The sequence below is a fragment of the Vitis riparia genome, chromosome 5 (genome assembly GCF_004353265.1).
Source record: "Vitis riparia cultivar Riparia Gloire de Montpellier isolate 1030 chromosome 5, EGFV_Vit.rip_1.0, whole genome shotgun sequence".
Classification (NCBI taxonomy): Eukaryota; Viridiplantae; Streptophyta; class Magnoliopsida; order Vitales; family Vitaceae; genus Vitis; species Vitis riparia.
In genome coordinates this window covers 3784857-3805924 of record NC_048435.1, presented here as the reverse complement: position 1 = coordinate 3805924, position 21068 = coordinate 3784857, and the positions used below count along the sequence as shown (strand labels likewise).

The window sequence follows — 21068 nt, the reverse complement described above, 5'->3', positions numbered from 1 at the left end:
AGTAGTTGCTTCTTGTCAATAATTCAAACTCTCATGAACCATCAAAGAAAATAATAGGTCATAGTGATCTATTTTCCATTAAAATAACAAGCAATGCTTCTTGAAATGGATTTAAGACTCAAGGGGAGTGGAGAAGATAAGCTAAAATACAGGGACCTAGAGTTAAGATCTCCATAACCCATGTTCTACTTTGTTCAAAGAAACATATTCTATTCTTCATTAACCCTAAGCAGGCATTGAAACTATCATTATTGTATCTTAGATTGCATCTTTTCTTCACCATGTTGCCACTATTGAAGCAAGAAAAGTGGGATGAAGAATCTCATCTTGTTAGTTACTGCACTCCAAGACAAACTTGAATAAATTTATGTTATGTTTAGATGCAAGACATTATTATAAAATATATTGAAATATAGAACAATTAATTAAAAATTATAAATGTTAAATTATTTAAATTTTTATATAAAAAGATAAAATAAAAATAAATAAGTTTAGAATAGTATTTAAAAATAATTTATCAATTTTAAACCTATTTTAAAATATTCTTCATTTTTTTTCTTCCTTCTATTTTTTTCCCTTAAATTCCCTGATGACTAAACATGACTCCATGTAATATTCAGTTTCAAGAAAGCATTAAAGAAAATGATTTTCTCATTTTGATTTTACTATAAAAATATAAAAAATCAAATATAATTAAAATTAATTATAAATTTATGTATTTTAAAATTATTTAATCTTTATATATAAAAATAAAAACCAAAGGAAAATAGTTTTAAGTGATATATAAAAATAATTTATTAACTTTAAATCTAATTTTAATTTCCTTTTATTTTTTTTTCTTACATTTTTTTCTCAAATTTGTCCAAACTAAGCATACCTTAAGGATAGGTAAGCTAATAGATAAAGGGTAATTTACTTATGTATAAAAAAAACATACTTTGATAATTTTGTTATCATGTTGTATATAACTTAATACACCTGTTAGGAAAGCCTAGTTGATCACGGTGAACATTGGAACTATGGTTAAGTAGTGACATATGATCTTGAGTTCGAATCCTACAACTTGAATTTGTCCGGTCTTAACTTAATACATCTTTATACCTTACTAATATTTTTTAATACCTTGCTTGGTCTTATTCTTGTATTTCCTGTACTCTGATTCATGTCTATTTCAGGTATATTCAAATGAGATTGGGCAAAAATGGTTTGGTACCAAATACCCATCCTTTTCTCAACTCCTAATTATTCCTCTGCAGTCTTCTATGTATACAATTTTTTTTTTTTTTTTTTTTGTATTTCTTTTCCTATAATCTTCACATTTATGACTTATGACTTATGAAAGTTATCCATTGAAATTGCAGATTCAAATGGTTTTGGTTTGGTAATAAACCCCTGAAGAGGTGAAGAAAAAGATACCAAGAGCGGGGACAAGAACCTTATCTTATGATAGTTGAAGATACAGTCCAAGCTTCCCTTGGTGTCTCCAAAGAGACCAAAAACGATTTTCCTCCACCCAAACCCATAGCTGATAGCCCTATCTCCAAATGAAAAGCCAACAAACCTTTATTTAAAGACTAGCACAACAATAGCCATTTGGTCTCTGCATATCCATTTCCTGTCTCCCTTGCTCCCTCTCCAGTTCTGGGAAAACCCGCCTTTCAGTTTGCTGTTCAACCCATTTCCAGTTACTCCCAGGTGAGTTTTCTGTCAACACATTCTAGTAGAAATGTATTTTGTGAAAGAAAACGAAGGACAGAGCTGGACTTGAAATGGGTTTGTGGGGTTGTTTACAATCAGGCAGAAAGTGATAATGTTTCTGGAATCTGAAATGTAAATGAGCTGATGAAATGGCTATAATGTGGGCATCTAGTTGTTGTTTGTATGATCAAAATTTCTGAACTTTGTGTTTGTTCATCATCTACTCCTTGAACATGTTCTAATCAATGTAATAGTATGATTTACTACCCTTTTTCCCCCTTTTTTTGCAGCAATTTATTGCCTTGAGTAAAAATAAATTCAACACTAAGAAAATAAATTTTCAACCATAATGTGTAACAATCTAAAAAGTAAAAGCAATCTTACATGTTAAGGATCCCATTTTGGTGAAAACAATCTGATATGTGGATTTTATGGAACCCCTTGAGGCAAAAAATTTCAATCAGGTTTTCCCATGGACTGGTCTTGGTTTAATATTTTTGTCTTCGTTAATCTCAAAGTTCTTGTGTGGTTGTTGACTTTTCACAGGGCTAGGTGAAAATGGCACAGATTTTGGCACCATCTACTCAATGGCAGATGAGAATGACAAAAAACCCTGCCAATGCAAGTCCCTTTACAACAAAGATGTGGGGCTCTCTGTTCCTGAAACAAAAAACAAAAGGAACCGCTAAATTTTCTACTAAATTCAGAGTGTGTGCTTCAAAGTCTGAAAGCAGCACCGTCAACAGGCTTGATGATCTGCTGAATATGGACATCAGACCATACACGGATAAGATCATTGCCGAATACGTTTGGTATGCGTTCTTTTGCATATGTTTCCATAATGCACTGACACTCATGAAGATAATTTTTTTTGGGTTTGTTGTTATAGCAGTGGTTGAACGGTAGGTTTCATGTTAGGCTATACGATGGCCTATGTTTCTCTTATTTCCATATGAGTACACTTTAACAAATTGAAAATTTGTTGTTCCATTTCTTGAAACAGGATTGGTGGGACTGGGATCGATCTGCGTAGCAAGTCAAGGGTATTGCAAAGTGAATTTTCCTTATTTTTCTCTTCCTTTCTTTATGGCTAATGTCTTTTAAAATTTTCAGACAATCTCCAAACCTGTGGAGCACCCATCTGAGCTTCCCAAGTGGAATTATGATGGATCGAGTACTGGACAGGCACCCGGAGAAGATAGTGAAGTGATTTTATAGTAAGATTTGGAGAATGACACTATTCTGTATTTTTATTTTTTTTTTTGTTTCATTTTTCTTATCTTTATCACTACATAATCTTAATTCACTTTTTCTCCAGCCCTCAAGCAATCTTTAAGGACCCTTTTCGTGGTGGTAACAACATCTTGGTAAGTGCATTATAAGGAAAGTAACTACTGATACTGTATAAAACAATCATACTTCTACCTTTTCCGTTCTTGGTGATGACAGGGAATTTTTTAGTATTTTTTCTCACTGAAAAAGAAAAGAATACATGCTCACTCTTTCCAACTAGTTCTGATCCACCATTGCTATTTGTAGTATAATCAGTATATTAGTTGTCTTTAGAGTTTTGAAGTTGAATTAATTAACACTATGGTAAATATGATTTGCATAGGTAATTTGTGATTCATACACACCAGCAGGTGAGCCCATCCCAACAAACAAGCGCCACAGGGCTGCTGAGATCTTTGGTAACAAGAAAGTCATAGACGAAGTTCCATGGTGATTTTCTTATTATTTCAATTTTAAGTTTTGCTTCCCATGTTTTTCCAAATTAAGCTATCCCTTTATTTTCCACTAGAGGAGAGGGCAGCCCATTGAGTTCAAGTAATCCCTTACCTTTTTCTCATGTTTACTGGTTTAGTTTTCAAATGTGAACCTATTTTCTCTGATATAAAGTAGTGACAATTATCATATTTTTATTATTGCCTTTTAAGTTTCTAAGCATTCAATAGCAAATTAGAAGGATGTAGAAGGGAAATGCTAATGTTTTGTGATTATTACAAAATTAGGTTCGGAATAGAGCAAGAGTACACTTTGCTTCAACCAAATGTGAAGTGGCCTTTGGGCTGGCCTGTAGGTGCCTATCCTGGTCCTCAGGTAAATCTTGTTTCTCCATTAAATAATTCTGTTGCTTTGTTGATGTTCCTTAAACTAATAGGAATCAATAAATTTAATGGTGTGACCAAAGTAATATAAAATGAAATTACCATGTTGTAATGTTTTGTTTGTCCATTTTCGGTTTAGGGTCCTTATTACTGTGCTGCTGGGGCTGACAAGTCATTTGGCCGTGACATCTCAGATGCTCACTACAAGGCTTGTTTATATGCGGGAATTAACATTAGTGGCACCAATGGGGAAGTTATGCCAGGCCAGGTTTTCACATCTCTATTCTATTTCTCAATGTGAATATTTCAGGCCCCATTCTAGTTTATCACTCGAGCCATTTTGCAGTGGGAATATCAAGTTGGTCCTAGTGTTGGGATTGAAGCTGGGGATCATATCTGGTGTTCTAGATACATTCTTGAGGTAATCATCTCCATTTATTTTCAGGCATATACGGAAACCACTTTAAGGAAAAAGGGTTTTAAAATGATTTTTGGTGCACTTATAAATGCTTGTCACTTTTGACTCCCAAACATATTCATTTCTCCTTACTCTCAAAACTTCATAATTTGAGATCTTTATGTTTTTATCTTGTCTATATCATGTGAATAATGGCCAATGATCAAACCTTCTTGTACCATTGTAGCCGTAAGCCATGTGTATGTTCTAACACAGTATGAATTGTTCTTTTTCCCTTTTTGTTCAAACAGAGGATTACTGAACAAGCTGGTGTTGTCCTCACACTTGATCCAAAGCCGATAGAGGTAGTTTAAATCCATTTCATGTTTCAACATTTCTTTCTCAACATGACTAATCATAGATGGTTTTCTTCTTTGTTCTGACAGGGGGATTGGAATGGTGCAGGATGCCATACCAATTACAGGTATTTTGACTCATCTTTCCTCATTTGATAATATGTATTCTGGTTAAATATGCTGACACTTTTGTGTACAGGAGGAAAGACACTAAGAGAGATTATTTAAAATCATATTGATAGTCAATAATTGGTTGAGTAATCATCTCTTTCTCAGTACAAAGAGCATGAGAGAAGATGGAGGCTACGAACTGATAAAGAAGGCAATTCTGAATCTGTCACTTCGCCACAAAGAACATATCAGTGCCTATGGAGAAGGAAATGAGAGAAGATTGACAGGAAAGCATGAAACAGCAAACATCGACACATTTTCCTGGGTATGTCTTGGAAAAATCACACCTTATGTTTAATGACAAGAAAAATAAAATAAAAAACAACTTTCTTCATATTTTTATAGTTAAATCGCTTGAATCCAACATGCAGGGAGTGGCTAACCGTGGTTGTTCAGTTCGCGTGGGGCGTGACACTGAGAAACAAGGCAAAGGTATTACTACTTACGGTACCTCAAGTTTTCTTAAAGGCTCTGTGTCATACTAGGGAAAAACATAGGATACTCTTAACTTTATAGTTTTACTGGAACTTACCTGATATTTACATCACAGACAGAACAATGGTTTGTAGGCAACCTATTTGCTTCCATTGAATAGAGTAAAAGTCTTGATCAATGTACTTATCCATGATTTAGTTCTCCTTTAAACCACAAGATCCAACATGTAATGGCCATGAATAAATCCTTGATTTTTCATCAACATATTTGGGCTTGACACTATTATGTGCAGTGGTTTCCTAACAATATCATTTTGAATATTTTTTCCTATTTCTGATATTTTCTTTTTGATTGCTTTTCCATTTCTTATATCCTGTTTTATCTTCTTGTTAGGTTATTTGGAAGATCGCCGTCCAGCTTCAAACATGGATCCTTACATTGTGACCTCGTTACTAGCAGAAACTACAATACTATGGGAGCCAACACTAGAGGCTGAAGCTCTTGCAGCTCAGAAGCTGGCATTGAAGGTCTAATTTCATTTTATTGAAGATGGTATGAAGGGACTCAGAGAACAATCACCGGGGATTAATTTGTTAGGTGATGTGCAAGGAATAATTTTTTTTCACTTTTCTGCTAGATTCTGTAGAGAAAACTCATGTAAATAAAGTCCTTGAAGTGGTGGTTGTGTCTTCCTGGCCCTCTTTTTCAGTTTTAAGGATATTTCACTTGAATATTTGCACCATTAGGTTCTAGTAATAGCTCAGAATTTTATATCTTTTCTTGAAAAAATGATGGATAGTGGAGTGGCATTCACTCAGCATATTGGAAGATGGTGGTGATGGTTGTAAGACAGTAGCCATTCCATTTCATTGGTTTTTCCAGAGACCACCATGTATACTCATCAGGATACCCTACTATTGCAAATTCCTTTTCCATCTTCTCACAAACTAACAGGGCATGATTGCTCTGAAAATCTTGTAGAATGGACCATCTACATGCACCAAACGACCAAGGGAGAGAAGAAATTTGTTCTGGAAAATGTTTTCAGCAGCAATGCCTGAAAGCACAATGATGTCTTGAGGGGAAAAAAGATGCCTAATGAGTAACTGCAAGGAAAAGGGAAAAGGGAAAAAGGTAAGAAGCAAAGAAAGGAAAGAAACAAGTTTTCCCAACTCACCTTTTGAAAAGAAATAGGGAAATTAAAATTGATATTTCTTTTATTGTTTCCCTGTTTATAATTGTCTGTGAGACTCAAATGAAAACAATACTTAATGCAGCTAAAGTTGTGCCCTGCAGTGTAGAGTTAGACATGTAACCAAAGCAAACTAGCTGGTTCTACAATTTGGAATACAGAGATTCTTTGCCTTCCACTAGGCAAACCCAACAAAAAGGGCAAGGAATTTAGACCATTTCTTTGAATTTAAGACACTCCATTAATATAAGGAAAGGTAGAGAACATTCAGAAAACAGTAGGATGCAACCCTTCTGTCTGGCAAGGGAAGGAACTACTCTTGTGTATATATATTCCCTCCTTGAGAGTCCAAGAAGGGTATAACCCAAGCAAGGCCTCTCTCTTCCAGTTTCTGAGCTCCTAGGGCCATGGCTACTGGGGGTTCCAAATCAGCAGCAATCGGCTTCTTAATCCTCAATTTTCTGCTGTATGGGATCATAACGATTATTGCTTCATGGGCTGTAAATCATGGGATTGAAAGATCTCGCGAAGCAGGTAATCCAAGTATAACAGGCTATGATTAATTTGCTCTATTCCATGAACATCTAGACAAGAGTGAGGGTGGAAATAACTTGATCACAATTTCATCTAATTTCATGGTGCAGCATCTGTTTTATCGATCCCAGCTCGCATATTTCCAATATACTTTCCAGTGGGAAACATGGCAAGTGGTTTCTTCATCATCTATTCCCTCATTGCTGGAGTCGTGGGCATGGTGTCCTCAATCATAAGCATCATCAATGTCATTCAATGGAACCCCTCCAACCTTCATGCTGCAGCTGCCTCTTCTCTCATAACTTGGCTGCTCACTCTGCTAGCCATGGGGTAATAAATAAATAGCTCTGTCCCTTCATTTACATTTTCCCCCTTTAGTATCTGCAATGAACCCATGTATCATCATTCATTCCCTCTGCAGATTGGCATGTAAAGAAATCAATATAGGGTGGGCTGATTCAACCTTGGTAAGCTACTGACCGACATTGATAGCTAGCCAACTAAACTTCCATTGCTGCTTAAAACCAAGGTTTTTCAGATTATATAATGATGGTGTTGCATTGATACACAGAGAGCTCTCGAGGCCCTGACAATTATTGTGAGCGCAACACAATTGCTTTGCATGGGCATGATCCAAGGTGGGGTTGAAAACGTGGAACGGTTGTTGCGTATCAGAATGAGGGGATGATCAGAGCTTTCAGTCCATGAAGACTGCTACCAGTTGTCTGGTTCTGTTTCTAGTCTGAGCACTGAATTGTGTGTGGAGGTATTTGCCTTTCTTGTGTGATTTGTAACGGTTGTCTGTAACTATATTGTATTGGACTGATCTGGGCGGCTATGGAAATGAACCATGGAATTGTATCACATATTTTCTTATTTGATCACGAGAAACAAGTTCATATATTTTTTAATATTCCTACCATAGGCCAGGTACGTTAATGGCTTTCCAAAGGTCAAGTAACGAGTTCGATGTTCGTTTTTTAAAACAGTTTTATGTTCTCTATAAAATAAGTTGTTTTCAGAAAACATTTTTTTTTATTTTTTTTTGTTGTTTTAAAAACAAATTATATAAATATGAAAAATAATTAAAAATATAAAATAAAATATTTATTATTTTAGTAGAGAACATGGTTTTAATGAAAAAATAAAATTGTTTTTAATTTTAAATCATATTATTATTTAAGTTATTTTATTAAATATATTTAATCTATTTAATGATTTAAATTAAGTTGTTAAATCATTTAAATTTAAATTGTGAACATTAAGTGGAGTGTTAAACTTAACTCCCCATCGAGAAGTATAAGAATGTTAAAAAGGAATCTGTGTCCAATTTTATAAAATCAAAGAGAGAATCAAAGAACGACGTCCTTTTGTTGAGTGGATTTTTACGTTGAACACGAAAACGAGGTCGTTTTGAAACTGAAGGAGGTGAAGAAGTAGAGTGGATTTCTCAGACGAAGGTGGTTTCCGTCCCCTTCTTCATGTCGTTAGATTCCCGCCATTTTGGAGGAGAAGAATGAATTTCAAATTTCATGCTTTCGCAACAGTCACCTTCCCTTCTCCCTCCTCAAACCCTACTTCCAAAGCCCTAGTTCCTCCAAACCTCTCCAAACTTTATTTACTCAACCGCCAAAACCCTAAGCCACGCCTTTCTATATACAAAACCCTAGAATCAGCTAAGTGCCCGAGACTCCAAATCAGAGCTACAGCTAATAATCAAGGGGAATCTGGGAACTGGACCAAATGGTTGCCGAGAGGAGTTGTTGCTGCTGATAGGATTCTGAGATTGATTTCGAGTGCAACTTCGAGCCCCATTAGCCAGTTCATTTCATCGCCCACAACATTTCTACATTCAGTGGACCCCAGAATCAAATTGGTGATTTTATTTTTTTGGAATTGGTTTGATTTAAATTTCTCAGGGTTTTAATTGTTTTGTGTATGGTTGGTGTGTGATTCTGTGAAAATCGACTATTTGGTGAGGTTAATTCATGGTCATTGACTACTTCTCTTTCTACTCTGTTGGCTTGTTAGTGGATACCCTTGGTTGTATGGCCCTTTTGGTTGCTGGGATTCTGGGAAAAGGGAGCACAGGAAAAGAAAATAAATATGCAATTTCTAAATATTTTCTTTTTCCTTCTGACTTCAAATTCTAAAGTCAGGTTTCTGTGGATTTTGGTGGAAAAAAATGTTCTCTCCGAAAATTTGATACCAAACAATATTTATACATCAGAACTTGCATTCACAATGGCTTTGTGTTGAAAACCATCGTATTTTATTCTTGTAGACCTTCTATGCTTACTTTGGTGCCCAAACTTCATCTCTGTGAGCTCACTTCAGTAAGACCTAGAAAGAACAGTTAGTTGTGTGCTGCAAATTGGAAAGACCTTGATCTTTATAATTTGGATGATCGATGTTGAACTCAGGTCACTACAACAGGGAAAATATTACTAGCCATTATTAAAATTATGTAAGGGCAATTGTACTCAGAATATAAAAGTAAAATTTCTTAATAATTTAATGAAGTAAAGATGATTAAATACTGCAGTTTTGTATGATGGGCCACATTTCAGTTCAGGTAAAGGAAACGCAGGGGATATTACATATTGGCATTTGAATGGTAGAAATCGGTTTTTTATGATATTTGTGTGTGCTTGACTGCTTGTCTTTCTTGATGATTTCTGGAACATCTCTCACACTTTGAAGTCTTTTTGTAACAAATAAAATTATGAAAAAGAACATTTATTTCTTTTGGTCATTCCTGTCTTCCGCGGTTTTCTTTTGGTTTTGTTTTAGTATCTCATCATGTTGATTATGCAGGTATGGCTCCTGGCTCTGGTTCTCTTACCGGCAAGATCACATATCATAATGCGTTTTGGATTAGTTGTATACTTGGCTTGTCTTTCAGTTTGGATTCTCCCAACACAAGTATGGATGGTAAGCACAGCGCTTTGACTTACTGAGTTTGAACAGCTAGCTACTTTTATCAACTTTGGGCCTAACATTTTTTTTTTTTTCAACTTGCTTATAAACTTATTTTTGAACTATTTCTTAATCAGATCTGTTATTTGAATTTGTTAACTAAATACCATCTTAACTTCAAGAAAGCATCAAAATCATGATAATTGAATCTGGCTTTGCAAGCCCTAGTACATGAATACATAGAAATTTGTTAAGCTGCAAATGATTTGGCAAGCTCTGGAGGCCTGTATTGCTTTAGACACTAGTATGCCTTAGATAGATCTCATGGTGGTAACTTGTTTGCAATTGCAAAGCTGAGATCTGTGGTCTGTTGGCTTTAATTTAACTCAGGTAGCTCAACCTTTTTACATGGAAGATTCACTTTTTCTTTTTTCCTTTTTTTTTTTCATAGAATTTGATGCCTTGGTAATCTCTTAGTCTCTGTAACACTTATTTTCCATGCATTATGTTGCAGTTAGCCTTCAGTTCTGGTGGTTTGTTTAAAAGACATTTACTGGCACTAGCAAAACATCTATGCTTCAACAGTTGTGATTGGTAGTATGTCAGCATGTGTTCTGTTATAATTTGTTTGAAACATGTATTGTTTTCCTTTTCCCTTGTATGGATGAAATTTTTTGTATTGGATGGGGAAATGTTGATTCTTATTTCTTTACCTTACATTTGGTTCTTGGAAAATTTGAGGAACATGCAAGGGAGAGAAAATAGAAAAGAAAAATAAAAGGGAAGAAAAAAAATATATTTGAAGTTCAGAAATTATTTTTCCTCATTTATATAAATATTAAATAAGTTTCTAATTAATTTTAATTATATTTGATGTTTTTTTTTTTTGGTGGTAAATCAAACATGAAAAAATCATTTTCCTTATCATTTTTTTCCTTTCCCAGAACAAAATGAGTAAAATCATGCATGCCATCACCATAGCTATTTCTATTTATAGTTGAAGCTTTCATTATGATTTCTTGCTGGAAATTATTCCAAAGAGAACTTTGGGTCTTCTTCTTTTTCCTTCCTGTTCTTTTAATAGGAGATATAGTAATCTTTTCATGTTTGAAGATGATTAACATGCTAATGTGGGGAACACCCTTGCTGTATTTCTAACTTCTTTCTACAGGATCAACTGGGAAGGGTGTCTTTTCTCTCTGGACTTTTGTTTATTATGTTGGGTCTGGGTTCAGATGGTGCACCTCCTCTTGTCCAGTTAAGAACACCACCACCAGCAATGATGGGATTGCCTAATCTTCCTGATTCTTTGGGAGGTTACTCATATTTAGTCATGAAGCTTGGACCATTACAGCTTACAAGGAAGGGCCTGTCAGTGGCGAGCACAGCTGCATGTTTAACATTCACTGCAAGTTGCTTTCTCTTTCTGTATTTTTTCATTATTTATTTTAATTCAGTAAGGGTGCAATTAAACACCTTACTGAGACAAAATCATTTCTTTTTGTTTTATGTAGCATCTGAAGGTAGAAATCATTTTTTTTTTTTTTTTGCAACAGACAGATTTTTATTATAATTTTTCATTTATAATTGTACATTAGTGACTAGATTCATTTTAAATTTGCTGAAGAAACAAAATGAATTTGTTTTAATTGTTATGTGGAACAAACTAAAATGATTTAGTTCTTTTGGTGTCCAGATGCTCTTAAACAATCTTTTATGCATTCTTATCTTTTTAAAATTTTAAAAATAATCAGTGTTTGAGCTTTTTCGAAGTTATCTTCTCTGCAAATTTTATGGTCTTTTGAATTTTGTTGAGATTTTGAGAAATAAATCTATTTTTGTGCAAGATCTTTCAAAGTGCGAGCCTATGCCTGACAACAACAACCCCAGAGCAACTTGCATCTGCTTTGTGGTGGTTTATGCGCCCCTTGCGGTTCATTGGCGTTCCAGTGGCTGAAATCACTCTTACTCTCCTGCTTTCATTGAGGTTCATCAGTCTTGTGTTTGATGAGGTAGGACAGGAATTGATTTATTAAATCTGTTTCAAGTTGGATTTAAAATTCTTGGAATAACTTCTCATATATGATGATTAAACTTCTGACATAGATGATTAACATTACTTATGGTTCTGGAATATCCTCATATTATCATTGCAGGTCCGTAATGTTGCTTTGGGAATAATATCTCGTAGGATAAATTGGCAACAGTTGACAACAATGGAGACAATTGATAGTAAGCATACTGTTCAACCAAATAAAATACTATCTTTTGTCCTGCATTGGAACCTAAATATCAGTAAAAAACAGTTTGATTCCTCCATTTTACTTGGAAAATTACTTAGAAGGTGTTGAAGCACTTCATGGTACAGAGAAATAATCATGAGAAGCTAGTATTAGTATATTGTAACGGCAATGCTAAACAATACTTTATCTGACCTAGCACTAATTACTTCTGTTTGAATATGTGTTTTGGCAATAACCATGTTTGATGTTTTGTTCTTGATATTGCAGTTTTCGTCTGTTATGTTCGTAGGATCTTCAAAAATATTTTTAGCCATGCAGAGCAGATTTCTCAGGTCATAATATCCTAATTGCTTATCATTATTTTTCTTTCTCCTGCCTAACCAGTGTTTCCTCAACTTCATAAGTTGGGTTTGGAATTCATGAATGTCAATATATTTGTAACCCCACCAGCTGTTATAATTTTCTTCTAATTGAATGCTGATTGCTCTCTTCTGGCCTCATCCATAATAAGAAGCTCACAAATGGATAGCTCAAAACCTACTTCATTTTTCATTGCATCTAAACCCACTTCATTGTTCATACATTGAAATAATAGGAGTTCCATAAATACTGAGAGTGGAGCAGTTGAGCAAAATTTGGAGCAGATTTTGGGCTACCTACAGAATAATTTAGAATTTAGAAATCATTGAAGAAAGAAATATTAGAAGAGTTGGCATGAATGAGGACAGCTTAGTAAAAGAGAAGCATGGCAGTGTGACTAAATGAAAGTAGTGTATCCTTTCATTTTAAAATCATACAGAGTATGTCACGAGTTTCTCGACATTAATGGCAACCATTTTTATTATTTATGATTTTCTAAGTTTTTGAATTATTGAATTATAGACTGGAAAATGGGTTGATACTAAAGTTATTTTATAAAATTGGGTTCATCTGTTCTTAATGAAAGGGTTGCCTACAAAGTTGCAGCCTTTTAGAAGAGTTAGGGAACCTTGCCTCAATGCCTATGACAATGGTGACATCTTCAGTTACCTACTCTATTATAACATATTTATATTTTATACTTCAATTCTTATATATTGGTGGCATTGATCTTCAACATCACTCTCAATGACTTAATATGACATTGATCTCTGAGTGACTTCGACAAATATTCTGTTTCAAGAGTCTCTTTTAACCTCTATTAGTTTTTCTTATATTTTATTTTTTGGGTTTTTACAGGCAATGATTGTCAGAGGTTTTAGAGGGGACAGTAGCACTCATAAACTTTACTTCTTATCAGACTCATCCATTCGGATGGAAGACGTTGTTTCCTTATTGTGCCTAATTGGCATTATAGGTGCTGCCGTTTTGTCCGAATATTTGCTTGTCTGAAATGCATTCTCACCTTCATTGGGTAAATCCTTAATCCTATCAATGCATCCGAAGAGTTTAACTGGACATTTTCTCTTCTCGTTATTTCTGTGTTTCTCACTTTATCGATTTGATTGGCAGGTGTTCTCATCTCTTCACGGTTGCCACATTTTTTATGTAACGGGTTTAAGCTCCTTGTTGCAATATATTTTTACTGCCACATATTATTCTTTTCTTGTAAAAGTTAACCTCAGATTTTGTACCAAGAAATTTGAATAAATTCCATAATAGGCACCCTCCATTTCAGTCTGCAAATGAACATATTCTCCCATCCAAGGTGCTGGAAGATTGAAATGGATGGAACTCAGAATTTTGAATTATTCAACTACTTCTGATTTTAATACAAAGGGTATTTGTATGCAAAGAAAATCAAGTCTTTAAATACAGAGCTGAGGCCCACAAAAGAACTAACTGCACATGCATCTCAGCCTACAGAATATAGCACAAGAGATGTGTATGGCCTTTCCTCTAGGAACTTAGTTTTGCTGACTAATTTTTCGTCTACCTTCTAGCATAATCTCTAGGGCAAGTTTGTACCTTTCAAGAGATGCTGCCCCAGCCCCAATGTAGTTACAGGCTTCTTCTCTTAAACCCCATACCATCATGGCCTTGAGATCTTGGGAGCTACCTCCTGAGTCTGATTCAACATCACCCACAAAACCATACTTAGCATTTTTTGTCCACCGGTGTAGGATGTAGCAAGATGGAATGTCCCTTATGTTCACCATCTGGAAGACTTTCAAAATATGTCTACACAGCACACCTTCAAATTCAAACATTTGACAGCTACAAAACACATTCAGGTTGGATCCATTGAGGGTAACTATATGTTTCTCATTGTCGTTTGCACACTTCCGCACCAAATATCTACTGATGATCCCTTCTTCAGAAATTTTCATTCCAAGATGGCCATAGCTATCCAGAAGTTCTTTCTGAAACACTTTGAAAACAGTGAGTGTGTAAAGCCTTCTACATTGTTCTTCTATCATTTCTTTTGTGTGCAAATATGCCTGCAAATTAGAAGAATCAAAATCATCTTGTCTTTCCTCCTCACGGCGTCGCTCAAGACCTCTTTCATACTGTAAAATAAACTCTCTAAGTGGTGTTTGGGCGTTTAAAAGTGTACCAAAGAATGACTTTATACCTCCATTCACTGGGATTCCGGCAAAGAAGGTGCCCCTTAAGTACAGTGGAACCCAACTTTCACGCTTCTCATACATTTCTTTTAGCCAAGCATTCCCCTTCATGCGGTATTTGTTGAGAAGTGCATTCCATGCAGCATCAAATTCAGCAGCTGTTTGACTCTGATAAATGCACTTGTCATAGTCATATTTAAAACCACTGTCTATGGAAAGTAGACGGCCCAGATTCTCCCGCTCCTTTGCCTTGATTTGCCATGCTGAGAATCGATGATGGATCCCTGGGAATACTTGGGCAATCGCTTGTCGGATGGCCTTGTCTTGATCTGCTATTATGGACTGTGGATGGCGGCCAGACATTGCCCTAAACCAAGTTCTGAGCACCCAAGTAAAGGACTCCTTAGATTCATCAGCGATTAAAGCACACCCAAGAAGCACTGGTTGTCTGTGATGGTTAACTCCGATGAACATAGCAAATGGCACCAAATAGTTACTTTTCCTGTATGAGGTGTCAAAAACAATGGCGTCGCCAAACTGGCTGCATGAAAATCTAGACCTGCCATCAGCCCAGAACACACTCCTGCATCTGCCATCATCCAGTTCTACAGCATAAAAGAATCCTGTATCTTCTGCTTGCCGGGATTGAAAATACTCGAGGAGAACATCATACCAATCGCTTCCAATATTACTTTCTTGACTTCTTTTCATATGACTCCCGTCATTTGTCTCGACTGAACCCAAGTTTTCCAATCCACCACTAGTGTCATCTCTGAATCCTATCAAAGCGGTAGGGATTTTCTTATCGGCTTCCCTTGGAGGATCAAGATCATGATTATGTTCTTTGATGAAACGGTCCACTACCCACATTCCTGAATCTTGTCTCTTTACCCTTATGAATGCCCCACATCCTACTCTTGCAGAATGTTGATGTCCTTCCTTTGAGCAGACAAATCTTCGGCATGTAATTAACCCATCATCCCTTGAACGAAACAACTGGCCAATCCGAATTTTGAACCCTGTACTAGCTGCATAAGCATTGTAATTTTTGTATGCTTCATTTGCTGAACTGAACTCCTGACCTAAATATGGTTCGACCATGGCTTCACCACCTTCCCTCTCTCCCGTCTTCAGGCGTTTGAAGTTGATGATGCCAGATGGGAAATGGTTTTCATCCTCCTCTTCCTCAAGCAACCTAATTCCCTGCCTATAGGTCCCATTAACTAAAGATTTTGCAGCCGGCTGTATCCGGCTCAGGCACATTTCCTCTGTAGGTTCAAGTTCATGATTGTGATCCTTCTTGAAATTGTCAATAACCCATTTCCCAGATTCAACCCTCTGTACCCTTATGAATGCCAGACAACCTGTTCTTGAATGGAGCTGAAATCCCTCCTTGGAGCACACAAATCTTCGAGACGAAACAGACCCATTAGATCTTGATCGATAGAGCTGACCAATCCGGATTTTAAACCCAGAATGTGCCGCATACAAACTGTAAAATTCCCGGGCATCGTCTGCTGAATTAAATTCTAACCCCACATAGGGTTCAAGCTTTGACAATCCTTCATTCTCCACATGCAAATTATTTGTTATCCCAATTCCACGCATTGGGTTTTCTGTCACATTAACATTAACATTGTTCTCACATTCTTCCCTGTTCATATCAATATCTGTAATTGCTGTCATAAGTCATACACAGCAACTCACAAACCACAACTAAAAGAACACACAACAAATTCGCCAAAATGGCATGACTGAAAACCCTAGAATTGAACGAAAGCAAACCCAATTCAACATATTATTGAAGGAAAACCAGTCCACCCAGAACAATAACATACAATTACAGATGATTAGAGGAATCACAGAGATCAATAAACCAAAAAATGAAATTCAATCAACACCCAGAACCATAAACTCAAAATCCGAACAGGGATGACAAGGAAACCAAAATGATGAATCAAAATTTTAGGGTTTTGATACCTATTCACGATTGTGAAGTGCGAAGAATTGGGTTGAATGCCCAGACGAGGAGAGAGTGATCGAGAGAGAGAGTGTTGAAGTGGCACTTTTTAGCGGGAAAGGGGTTGTTGGGATGGAGAAATTGAGCACTTTTCCTAGGGTTTTGGGAGGCCAAAAGCCGCGGTTGATTCCCTCTTCCTCCCTGCGCTGCTCCCTCCACTGCTCAGCCTCCACCTGCAATATAATACATTTGCCCACAAATCTCCAATAAACCCTTGCCACGTCAGTATGATTTGTGCAATACAAAAATTGAAAGTTCAATTTAACAGATTTGGAAAATCAAATCAAACCACTCCTTTCAACCTGCCACAATTTTTTTTTTTTTTTTTTTATAGTGATGATTAGAATTTTTAGATTTTAAATTTTCACTTTTGTTGTCAAATAAATATTAAGAATTTATATAATTCAAAGAATAAATTGGACACGTCATTCATATTTTCAATATACTAATAAATATCATATAAAAATAATTTTTGACATTAAATCTTGTAGTAATTTAGATAATTTTTTTATTAGGTGTACAATGGGTCCCACCTGACGTGGCAATTGTACAAGACCGGAGGGAAGATAGACCGGAGAGGAACCAGGTCCAAACCCACAGCAAAGACGGGGCTACCAGGTTTCAAACTGGTTTAGACGCAGACCTCCATGGCTAGACCTTCATCCTCTTCCTCCGTTATCAGCTTCCTTCGCCAAAACCCTAACTCTAGAATTCGGAATCTGGGCGTGGTGAGTGGGAATCAATATGGCGATGTTGAAGGAGCCCACCAACGTACGCAGCAGCAACAACACTTGGAGGAGATCGTGAAGAGAGTTTCGGATATTACGCGAACCAGGCCCAGATGGGAGCAAACCCTTCTCTCTGATTTTCCCTCTTTCAATTTCTTAGACCCCACTTTTCTGTCCCATTTTGTCGAGCATCAGAAGAATGCTCTTATTTCTCTCCGTTTCTTTCACTGGCTCAGCTCTCAGTCTGGCTTTTCGCCTGATTCTTCTTCTTGTAATGTGCTGTTTGATGCTCTTGTTGAAGCTGGTGCTTGCAATGCTGCGAAGTCGTTTCTCGATTCTACCAATTTTAACCCCAAACCGGCTTCTCTGGAGGCTTATATTCGATGCCTTTGTAAAGGTGGATTAGTGGAGGAAGCAATCAGTGTGTTTGGCCAGCTGAAGGGAATTGGAGTTTGTGCCTCGATAGCGACGTGGAATTCGGTTTTGAGGGGTTCGGTCAGGGCTGGCCGGATTGATTTTGTTTGGGAGTTGTATGGGGAGATGGTAGAGTCTAGTGTTGTAGCGGATGTGCACACTGTTGGGTATCTGGTTCAAGCTTTTTGTGATGAAAATAGGATTTCAGATGGTCATAACCTTCTTCGGCGAGTTTTGGAAGATGGGGTAGTGCCTAGAAATGCTGCTTTCAACAAATTGATATCAGGATTTTGCAAGGATAAAGCTTATGGTAGAGTGAGTGATCTGCTTCATAGTATGATTGCCAGGAACCGGGCACCTGATATTTTTACTTATCAGGAAGTAGTCAATGGCCTTTGCAAGGGAGGAAAGGGGCCTGAAGGTTTTCGGGTTTTCAAAGATCTCAAGGATAGAGGGTATGCTCCTGACAGGGTGATGTATACGACAATGATTCATGGTCTTTGCCGAATGAAATGGCTTGGGGATGCTAGGAAGCTGTGGTTTGAGATGATTCAGAAGGGATTTCTTCCGAATGAGTACACTTATAATGCTATGATTCACGGCTATTTTAAAATTGGCAATCTTGAAGAAGCTTGGAAGATGTACAGAGAAATGTGTGATAAAGGTTATGGAGAGAAAACAGTGAGTTACAATGTGATGATTAAAGGGTTGTGTTCACATGGAAAGATAAAAGAAGCTCATGACTTGTTTGAAGAAATGTCCCATAAGGGTATTCTACGCAATCACATCACATACAATGCTCTAGTTAGGGGATTTTGCAAGGAAGGGAAGATAGTTGAAGGTGCAAACCTTCTTTATGAACTTCTGGATCAGGGAATACAGCCGTCAGCTGCCTCTTATGCCCCACTTATTGATAAACTTTGCCAGGAAGGAGACATGCAGAATGCAAAAATTTTGTGGGATGATATGCAAAATAGGGGTATGGAACCGGCTGTGTGTACTCATGATTTTATGATAACTGGATTCTGCAAGCAAGGATGTGCTATGGAAGGGATGGAATGGTTGACCACCATGCTGAGGAGTAAGCTCAGACCACAAAAGAAGTCTTTTGAGAGTCTGATTCAATGCCTTTCACAAATAGATAGGTTGGATGATGCTTTACTTGTTTTAGATTCCATGTTAAAAATAGGTTTCAGACTCAGCATAAGTATCTGCAATTCTTTGGTTACCAAACTTTGCGAAAAGGATTCCCTTCCTGTTGAGACATATCTAGGAAAGATCCTGGAAAGAAATTGAGGAATCAGAGATTTTTTTTATACATTGAATTGATTTTATTCCTTACTCATGACAAAATAAATTTGCAAGGAGTGCCTTGTGCCTTTTTCAATGTTCAAATCTAAAACTTTTCTGATCTAGCTTCTTAATTCGGCTTGTGATGAGGAAGTCATGAATAGAATGAAGTTTAAAAGATAATTTGATTTGTAGGTAGGTTATGGGGTGTAATCCCTTGACACACTTGTAGACAACAACCTCAGCTTGTTTACATGTTGTGGTCTAACCCCTTGTCATGGATGCCTATTTTGATTCCAAAGAATACCTTGTTTAGAAGTTCTGTGATAAGCTGTGTAAATGTTGGAGGTAGGTTGTCATATGAAATAAAGGGAAGTTTTAGCTGTAGGTTTAGAATGGGTGCCCCCTAGAGAGGTAGCAGATATGATGGTTGTTAATTTTCATGGGTTTGTAGGCAGTGGTAGGAGTAGGGCTCTTTTCTCTGTTGCTAATACCACTTTATTATGTATGATTTGGTTGGAGAGAACCTTCAAGAATAGATAGAGGGCTTCGGAGTCTGTGTGGATGCAGTGTGTTTTCTCTCTTCCCTAAGGGCATCCATTACTCCAGGATTTATCAGGTCCCAGCTGAGTGTGATGATGCTGGACTGGAGGACCACTAGTTCCTTGAGGAGGAGGCCAACTGTAGTGCATTTTGATTGGGTTTCTTCTCCATCAAGCTTGTCAAAGTTCAACTTCTTCTCTGGGGAACCCTGGACAGATAGGAATCAGTGAGGAATCAGTGGAGTATTCAGAGATCATGATGATGGAGTGGCTAAGCTTTTTCAAAGTTTGTAGGGATGGGACTTCAGTTTAGTTATTGGGGATAGGACTTCAGGCTTAATTTGTGGGTTTCAGCAATTTTGCTTTGGAGGGTGATTCAGCAAAAGTTACATCATGGGTTTTTTTTCAAAGGAAGAGAGGTCCTTGGATTCATTGCTTTGTAGAATTTCAGATTTGTCTTCAGAGTTGGATGGTTTTTTGTGTAGATCCCATGATTGGTGAATCAGCTAGCAGATTATTTGGCCAAGCGTTTAGAGGATGCTTGCTTTCCTAAGTTGTATGTTTGTTTTATTTTTCATTTTCTATTTTGGCCTCTTTTTAGGCTATTGTTAGCTTCTGTGTGTTTTCTTTTCTTTTCTTTTCTTTTTTCTTTTTTGTCCAATAAAAATATCCTTTTGTTTTGCTTTGAAGTATAGCTCATCCTTTTTGCACGTTTTTTATGCAATCAAATAATTGTTACTGATAAAATAAATAAATCAATAAAGTGAAGTTTGTTCTTTGATTAGGTATTTCACTGAAAATGCCAGGAAAGATTAAAACCATGAGAAACTTTTTAATTGAAGAGGCCATTATTTTGCCCTTAACTTCATCCTCTTAGACATTACAATTGAAGGTTTACTTTTTTACAAGGATTTTCAATTCATATCACCTAATTGTCAAGTTGCTATAGGTTATCAACATCATGTTTGTATGTATTAAAATAGGTAATTGTTTCTACTACTAAGGTTAAGAGAATGCTATGACCAGACTATATATCCAAAAATGGTTTGTAAACTTAGTTTGAAGGTAAATTTAAAAGCCCACACAGACAAATAGAGATTGGGGAATAATTGCAATATGAGATACAAGAGGGAGAAAGAAGTGGCTTATACAAATGGAGTTGGGTCATAGGATTCTTTCATGGTGTTATTCTCTATAGATGATGATAAAGATTCTTTGGTAGCAAATGTGTGGGAACTGCTTGAGGAGGGGGGTTGGTGGAGTTCCTAACTTTCAAGGTAGTTTCATAATTGGGAATTCGAAAGAATGGAAGTCCTTTTGAGTTCGATTAGAAGGCATGAGGATAGACTAGGTTGGAAGGATTTGATTAGAAGGGATAAGGATGATAGTCTAACTTAGAAGGATTTGAAGGGTGGTATGTTCTTTGGCAAATCTTTCCACTTTTCTTGAGCCTGGGGAAGAAGCAAGTCTTTCAC

At 36.6% G+C, this 21068-nt stretch overlaps 5 protein-coding genes across 11 annotated transcripts; 4 read left to right on the top strand and 1 right to left on the bottom strand.

Moving 5' to 3' along the window:
* The first annotated feature begins 1471 nt into the window (after positions 1 to 1471).
* On the top strand, positions 1472 to 5880 carry LOC117914773 (glutamine synthetase leaf isozyme, chloroplastic). Its single transcript, XM_034830236.1, has 14 exons — positions 1472 to 1695; positions 2245 to 2510; positions 2702 to 2741; positions 2812 to 2915; positions 3017 to 3065; positions 3314 to 3420; positions 3711 to 3798; positions 3946 to 4074; positions 4153 to 4227; positions 4515 to 4568; positions 4650 to 4687; positions 4836 to 4995; positions 5102 to 5162; positions 5559 to 5880. Exons 2-14 carry the CDS (start codon positions 2257 to 2259, stop codon positions 5696 to 5698), a joined length of 1299 nt encoding a protein of 432 aa, XP_034686127.1. The 5' UTR covers positions 1472 to 1695; positions 2245 to 2256; the 3' UTR covers positions 5699 to 5880.
* Positions 5881 to 6025: 145 nt separating this feature from the next.
* Positions 6026 to 7802, top strand: LOC117914774 (membrane protein PM19L). The gene is made up of 4 exons (XM_034830237.1): positions 6026 to 6891; positions 7002 to 7221; positions 7313 to 7358; positions 7463 to 7802. Exons 1-4 carry the CDS (start codon positions 6765 to 6767, stop codon positions 7577 to 7579), a joined length of 510 nt encoding a protein of 169 aa, XP_034686128.1. The 5' UTR covers positions 6026 to 6764; the 3' UTR covers positions 7580 to 7802.
* A 428-nt stretch (positions 7803 to 8230) lies between these two features.
* LOC117914569 (protein ABCI12, chloroplastic) lies at positions 8231 to 13718 on the top strand. 2 transcript variants are annotated; one of them, XM_034829942.1, is made up of 8 exons: positions 8232 to 8767; positions 9709 to 9825; positions 10982 to 11218; positions 11658 to 11822; positions 11967 to 12042; positions 12321 to 12385; positions 13272 to 13446; positions 13545 to 13718. In XM_034829942.1, exons 1-7 carry the CDS (start codon positions 8408 to 8410, stop codon positions 13422 to 13424), a joined length of 1173 nt encoding a protein of 390 aa, XP_034685833.1. In that variant the 5' UTR covers positions 8232 to 8407; the 3' UTR covers positions 13425 to 13446; positions 13545 to 13718. The 2 variants fall into 2 exon arrangements, with proteins under 2 accessions (XP_034685834.1, XP_034685833.1); XM_034829943.1 differs by lacking the exons at positions 12321 to 12385; positions 13545 to 13718 and having other exon boundaries at positions 8231 to 8767; positions 13272 to 13385.
* On the bottom strand, positions 12580 to 16884 carry LOC117914568 (protein FAR1-RELATED SEQUENCE 7). 6 transcript variants are annotated; one of them, XM_034829939.1, is made up of 2 exons: positions 14001 to 16884; positions 12580 to 12709 (listed from the first exon to the last, which is right to left on the bottom strand). In XM_034829939.1, exons 1-2 carry the CDS (start codon positions 16283 to 16285, stop codon positions 12706 to 12708), a joined length of 2289 nt encoding a protein of 762 aa, XP_034685830.1. In that variant the 5' UTR covers positions 16286 to 16884; the 3' UTR covers positions 12580 to 12705. The 6 variants fall into 6 exon arrangements, with proteins under 6 accessions (XP_034685830.1, XP_034685829.1, XP_034685828.1 ...); XM_034829938.1 differs by lacking the exon at positions 12580 to 12709 and having other exon boundaries at positions 13758 to 16278; positions 16580 to 16882; XM_034829937.1 differs by lacking the exon at positions 12580 to 12709 and having other exon boundaries at positions 13758 to 16269; positions 16580 to 16882.
* Positions 16885 to 17266: 382 nt separating this feature from the next.
* Positions 17267 to 19057, top strand: LOC117914471 (pentatricopeptide repeat-containing protein At5g18950). Its single transcript, XM_034829817.1, has one exon. It carries the CDS (start codon positions 17267 to 17269, stop codon positions 19055 to 19057), a length of 1791 nt encoding a protein of 596 aa, XP_034685708.1.
* The last annotated feature ends 2011 nt before the right edge of the window (positions 19058 to 21068 follow it).